Here is a 6,713-nt window from a genome sequence, read left to right on the forward strand (position 1 = left end):
TTTTCTGAGGATGCCAACAAGTGCACTTGAGCATCAGCACCAGTAAGTACACTTTGAACTTAGATATGAGGTCAGCACTGCTGTATTAATTATCACAACCAAACCCTATGTAGTTGAAGCCTACGTGAGAGGCTGTAATCGCTTTTCCTTGACTTGCAAAATGTTCTGAAAACCATTACCTCGGAGTTTGATAACGTCCTCCACTTCCCTCCCCAACCCTCCGTACGCACTCTGTGTTAGCAGATTAACTGCTCACCGATTAATTAGCAAAATTACCTCTGTGTGTGCCAATCGGTGTCTTATCAACCTTTGTCAGGCCTTAAACTGTAAATTAATTAATACCCCCTCTCTTGTCGTTTCCTAATTACCTTAGTTCCAGTAGGAATTCTAGGAAACGGCTGTGTCAGCGGCTGATGCTTGTTATGACTTTACTGTGAACTCATTGGTTCACTTGACAGGATATGAAAACATGCCGCTCTCATGCTGATGAGGGGATGACATGGTGGATCTTCAAATGAGGGCTCGATCTGAGGCAGAGCTCCTTAATCGTTTTGTTTTTGATGTTGAAGGTGACACTCGGCTATGTTTTTGACAAATGAAAAAAACATGAGACATCGCAGGTCCTGAAAAAAACATCACAGGGAACGTCACATTTCAGATGAGCTTTTTTATTATTCGTCTTCTTTGAGGTTTAGATGTTGGACTGAGCTTCTTAGCTGGCAGTCACTGTGGAAAAAAAACACAAAATCATACATTTATAAAGCAACAGCAACATTTTGTATACACGACCAGTTATGTGATAAATGTTTCACTTCTAGCTTCATTACTTTGCTCTAAATCTCTGACAACTTTTGTAGCAATAACTAATTTGAGTATTCAGTTGTGAAGGACTTTGTACATACGGAGAAATTTAAAGTTTCATTATGAGCAAGTACTTGGAGACAATGGAGAGAAAAAACTACCTTTTAACAGGAAGATTCCTCCAACAGAACCAGCCATGACCAGCTGGTTTAAGCCAAACAAAAAGGCTAAACTCGAATCACCATCGATAAAACCAGATGAAATTTCAGCCAACCTCTACTGAATAATTCACCTCTATTGTCTTTCAGAACATACGGTACAAAGAATGGCTAAAACCACGTAGATTTCAGCGCGTAACAGTGGCAAGTTAGCAATGTAAGCAAGAAAATATTCTGAAGCATTGCTGCGTGTTACATTTTTTTCTCACTAATGCTGACTTGTGAAATATATCGGAATGTTTCCAAACATGTGAACATCTGGCGGTAAAGTTCCTCAAGTAGTCAAACCTCCATCAACATCATACAGAAACATCTGGAGAAAATTTCATACGATCATCAAAAGCTCTTAAGCTAATTAGAAATCCTGAGGCAGAGTCACTCAGCTGGCTGTGATTTTAAAAACACTCAAAATACCACATGTGTAGTGTTCTGGGATACAGACATGTTTTCTGTTTGTTGATGCATATATGTGCAAAGGCATCATGTAAAAATAGCTTTTTTTGCAGCTTTTTGCGATTTAGTTGCTCCAGATTTCATTGAGCTGATATTATGTCTGTAGGTTAGAGTCAATGTTACCATTTTGGTTTGGTAGATCACAGATCATCTCAAATATAGCCCTTCACACACACATTCATGTAAATCTTCACAATGTGTGCTTCACCAAATATTTGTAGTCTAACAATTTAACCTTCATCTTACCTGCTGAGATGCACAGCAGTGGAAACGCACATCATTCAGGGTGGAGTCATCCAGGCCATACTGGTATTCTTCCATCTTGGTCTCGATGCCACAGATGCCTCCATCGGAGCATTCCTCACTCCAGTGGCCATACTCTCCCCATTCCATGCCGGGCCCCTCCAGCGTTGGGTTACTGCTGCAGCGGAACCTGATGTTGTTGACGGCCGTGTCGTCGCCAAACAGACCCTGATGGGGTTCCACACTAATCTGGAAAGAGGTTAGCACTCCGCTCGGGCAGTACTGAGGCTCGGACCAGTCACCGAAGCTGCAGGAGCAGATTAAATAAGGGGAAATGAAGGGGAGGAAAATAAGCTTGACATTTAAACATCCAAAACATATTTATGATTGTGGCAAAAGCAATGCTTTCATTTCCTCTCTGAACGTAGCACAAAACTATTAGCCTCCAGCATCCTGCTGATTTTACCTCCTGAAATAAAACTTGTACAAATGAGACACAAAGTATTTTTTAGCCGTACCTACCTGATAATGGTAATAAATCTGTTGTGAACAGGTAAATGAGATCTTCACAACAGAGAGAATCCAAACTGCTAATGTGGGCGGCACAAACAATCAATGCCATCAGAAATATGACCACAGGGATTTATGCTTGATCTACTGTGGGTTTTCTACATACTACTATGGAATACTTAAATATCATTTTTATGCTTGTTTTTGCTGATCACACAATTGTATCCATGTGTGCCTCATTCCGGAAGTTCAGGGAAAAAACTAAATGCAGAAGGCAAAAATTGTAAATGGACAAGGAAATGAAAGGAATGAGTAGCATACACTCCTGAGAAACTAAAAAGACAAAGAAAGACAACAAAATAAAAAATATAACAGGGACCAGAACATAAAAAATACATGAAAAACATCCTAGTTAGATAAAACTGAAGGCTGTCTGTAATGTTTCACCCATAAATCTGCCTCTCTGGCTCAGATTATGAAAATACTCACACTTCTCCCTGAATACTGCACAGCAGTGAACCCTTGTCTAACACAGTGCATCACAACTTTTCACATCTACTGCTCATTATTATCTGTATTCAAAGTTTGGAAAGACTCGCCTACACTTAAGAAGAAAGAGCCCTTTCATATTATTTATTAATGGAGATCTGCTTCTGAAGCTTTCAAACTACCTTGTATTTCATCTCTCATTTCAGTCTGGTTCAACAGATATTCCACATATGCATTAACTTTGGTAAAACTGGTTTCCTGACACTTTCACATGGAAAGACATTCAGTGTGTCCTCAAGTTAGAGATATATATGCCTCTATCTCACCCTAGAATCATCCACTGCTACACCAACCATTTCTGCATGTGCTCTCTCAGTGCATCCATCTTCTCTGAGACCTTCGTCTTTTCCTCCTGCCCGGCAGCTCCAAATTCATCACGTTTTGCCAAATATATCCACTATCCCTCTTCATCACGAGTCCAAACCATCTCAGCATCACCTTTCTAAATCTGTCTCCAAACTACTTGATCTGAGCTGTCTCGCTGATGTTCTCACTTATAATCTTGTCCATCCTGACCTCTCCGAGTAGAAATCTTAACATCTTCAACTATGCCACTTCTGTTAGTGTCACCATCTCCAAACCATAGATCACAGCAGGTCTCACTGCCATCTTTAAACCTTCTGTTTCACTCTTGCTGCTCTCCTTCTGTCACAAATCAGCCCTGACAGTCGTCTCCACCCTCTCCACCCTGCCCACACTCTCTTCTTCACCTCTCTTGTGCATTGCCTGTTGCTTTGGATGGATGACTCAGGGTATTTAAACTCTGTATCTACTTCTTGTTCTTCACTGTAACACCTGTTCCCTATTCTCGCTAAAGACTACAATGTCATGTTTATTATTGTTGTTATGATTATTACTATTATCTCATAAGTCACATTTTGTGTTTAATATGTTGTTTTGTTGCCCATCTGTTTGTAGAGAGTTTGTGGAGGGTTTTGTTTTTCTGTGATGCTTCAAAAATACCATAACCATTATTCATAAAAATAATCTAAAAAATGTTGTTGTTTTTAATACATTACAATACAAATTTATTTCATTTCACTGTATTTTTCTTTTGTAAAATCTTCAAATATATTCTACCTTTGTAATTTAATTTGTGTCTATTTATTTTGCACATTTAATCTTTATTGTGTATTGTATTGCATATTTCTTTATTTTGAAGTATTTTTATTATTTGAGACCTGATTTGAAATATGTAGCACTTTGTATCAAGAAAATTTAGGTTAATATATAAATAAACTTGTATACCAGGTACACAACGGTATTTCTTTTAAAAATTGCTTTTACATATGTTACACCTAACCTGGACTAAAACACCTCCAAATTTCATGATCTGGCAACCCAAATTGTAGTTCATGGCTTATAACTGAGATTTAATGCACGAATAAACAGTTCAGGCAAATATTAAAACTGGATGGAGATTAGTGTACTTCATGACTGCTTACTAGCCAGTGTGGGACTCAACAGTGTACAGGAAGTTGCGGTTTCCATCTTTTGCGCAGACAAGGCGGATCCCATTCAGAGCAGTGTCATCACTCCCGTACTGGTTAGACTCCACCTGAGAAAACAGAGGACAGTTCCCAGAAGCAGATTTTCATCAGCCCAGTTTGTTATCTGCTTCTCGGTAAAGCAGCTGATACATTGAGGAGAAAAGTTCACGTCAGGTTACACAACACTTTCAGGTTCCACTTTCATCTTTGCAGAGTATCTGAGGCAACGAGAGAAACTTCATGCTGTTTAATGCACAAAAAAGATTTCGGCTTTCATCTTCTTTACTAGAATCATGCGATGAAGAAATCATCAGGCCAGTATGGAGAGAATGAACAATTAAGTTTATGGTTAATATGATCTGGGAACCAAAATTTTAGTTTCAATTACAAACTGATTCAAGTTTATTTATTTATTTTATAAGTTCTGAAAACAGTTCTCCTCTTATCCTCAAAATAAGATCATTTTTTCATTTCTTCTGATAAAATAAAGACAATAAACTAAAGGCTCATCGAAAGTCGATCAAGCAAACACATGCAGTAGCAACACGTTCTCACTCCCAAAGCGTAACATTTTACGCTAGGTGACAAATCGTCAACATATTACGTTTTCGGCTACCCACCACGTTCCTAAATGACGACCTCGGAAAAATGAGGAAATATGAGAACCGTATGGACTCAATCTACACATGTTCGCTCTTTATCTTTAAATTGCTTAGAAACACGCTATTTAACATCATTAAAGTCATGGTTAAGGTCAGGAAAAAGGTTATGGTTAGGGCTAGGGATAAGGTTAGGTTTAGGGCTGGAATACAGGGCTGGAACGTCTATTACCGCGGGAGCGTCATTGCACTGGATTTCGGCCATAACCCACCGCGTACCATAAGAACGCCGAAGGTCTCCTTTCGCGTTCCTCAGGAACGCCCTGGGACGTGACAAAACGTCGGCATGTTACGCCTCGGGAGTGAGAACCGGCTGGAATTAACCAGAAAGAGGAACAACAAGAAAGATGAGCAATAACCTAGAACACAAACATCTAAAATAAATAAAGTATCATAAATTGAAGCATGGAAGTAAAATCAATTCCTCAATTCCTGTTAAAATGATGAGACAAAAACAAAAAAACTGTAAACAACAGCATGTACCAAAAGTATAATAATGGCTACAATATCTTGATCTTCATGAGAAGTTTTTTGAAGAGGTTTTTTTTTCAGGGTGTTTTTGGTTTTGTGTATTTTTATTTAATATTCAGTTTTACTGGGTTGGAAAAATAAGTGAAATGTGAAATTGCTGGAAGTGTAAAACCATCAGATAAGGCGTTCGTTTGTCATATCAGCAGCAGTAGACGCATTTTTAATCAAAGTAACGTTTATAGCATTTTTGAGAGGCGTTGTTTTACCCTGACACTGAATCCAACAGCAAAGAAGCTCTCTGGGCACATCTCTGGCCACGTCCAGGTTCCAAACTGCTCTCCGTTGCTCACAGTAAGCAGAGATTTATACTCCCTGCTGTTGAAAGCCATTCCAGCTCGCTGCAAGAATTTCTTCTGCTCCTCACAGAACCCAGCGGACAGCACGGCCAGCACGGCCACAACGGCGAGCAGACTTGTCATATTGACAGCAGTGAGTCAGTGTTTCAATCTGAAAGGCCAACTAACAAGTGAAAGGGGCCTCGGGCTCAAAGCTCTTATAGCTTCCCTGTTGATTCTGAAATGCACCACTTGTAGCGGGATGAATCATTTACAGAGGAACGTTACAGAGTGATGTGGGAATAAACAGCTGGTGTTGGAACGAGAAAAGATTTTGATTTTAGTGACGTTTGGAGAGATGAAGGCTCTGTTTTTCGGCTTTCAGACCACTCATCTTTTACTTCACAAAATGCATGGAACAGAAACTCTATAAGGACATATTTCTGCATAATCAAACCTTTGCACTTATAAATTCTTGAAGTTGATCTTGCAAGGATTAGAACTGTTAAATACTATTCCCAACAAATATAGACTGCAGAGTTTGTCTGCTACAACTGAGCAGAAACAGTGTTGTTGACATACGCTGCTGTTCATTTTGTACAAGGCTGACACAACACCATCAAATCCACTAAAATAATAACCAGGTTCCCATAATTAGACTCTTTCTTAGTTCAGTTCAGTTCAGTTCATTTTTATTTCAAACATTTCAAACATGAGCCTTCACAATCATTACAAAATATCATTCCATTATTTGTTTGAAAAGGAGTAGGCAGAAGTATTTACTTATTTGTCCCTACCCCCTCAAGTTTTACCTCTCATTCATTTAATTTTTTTTTTTTTTTTTTTTTTTAGTCTTAAATTAAACAAACAACATATGAAACAAAAGTAAAGCAAAGCAAAACAAAACATACATAAATCAAAAACAAGAAATTAGCAAGCCCCACCACAGTATAGTTTCTTTCATATGAAAAATACAGAAGGTAT

General features: G+C 38.6%; 1 protein-coding gene across 1 annotated transcript; it reads right to left on the reverse strand.

Annotated features, from left to right (window-relative positions):
* Positions 1 to 652: 652 nt before the first annotated feature.
* On the reverse strand, positions 653 to 5,937 carry LOC146509044 (vitelline membrane outer layer protein 1 homolog). Its single transcript, XM_085178321.1, has 4 exons — positions 5,661 to 5,937; positions 4,220 to 4,332; positions 1,719 to 2,022; positions 653 to 726 (listed from the first exon to the last, which is right to left on the reverse strand). Exons 1-4 carry the CDS (start codon positions 5,871 to 5,873, stop codon positions 724 to 726), a joined length of 633 nt encoding a protein of 210 aa, XP_085034447.1. The 5' UTR covers positions 5,874 to 5,937; the 3' UTR covers positions 653 to 723.
* Between the last annotated feature and the right edge of the window lie 776 nt (positions 5,938 to 6,713).

This window comes from Neolamprologus multifasciatus, chromosome 11 (genome assembly GCF_963576455.1).
Source record: "Neolamprologus multifasciatus chromosome 11, fNeoMul1.2, whole genome shotgun sequence".
NCBI classification, from domain to species: Eukaryota; Metazoa; Chordata; class Actinopteri; order Cichliformes; family Cichlidae; genus Neolamprologus; species Neolamprologus multifasciatus.

Excerpts from the sequence above, each read along its gene's own strand:
- LOC146509044 (XM_085178321.1), bottom strand. The coding sequence starts at position 5,873 with ATGACAAGTCTGCTCGCCGTTGTGGCCGTGCTGGCCGTGCTGTCCGCT. Across the intron at positions 4,333-5,660 it reads CTGTTGGATTCAGTGTCAGG|GTGGAGTCTAACCAGTACGG; the intron begins GTAAAACAACGC and ends CTGTTTTCTCAG. Across the intron at positions 2,023-4,219 it reads GTTGAGTCCCACACTGGCTA|CTTCGGTGACTGGTCCGAGC; the intron begins GTAAGCAGTCAT and ends CTGCTCCTGCAG.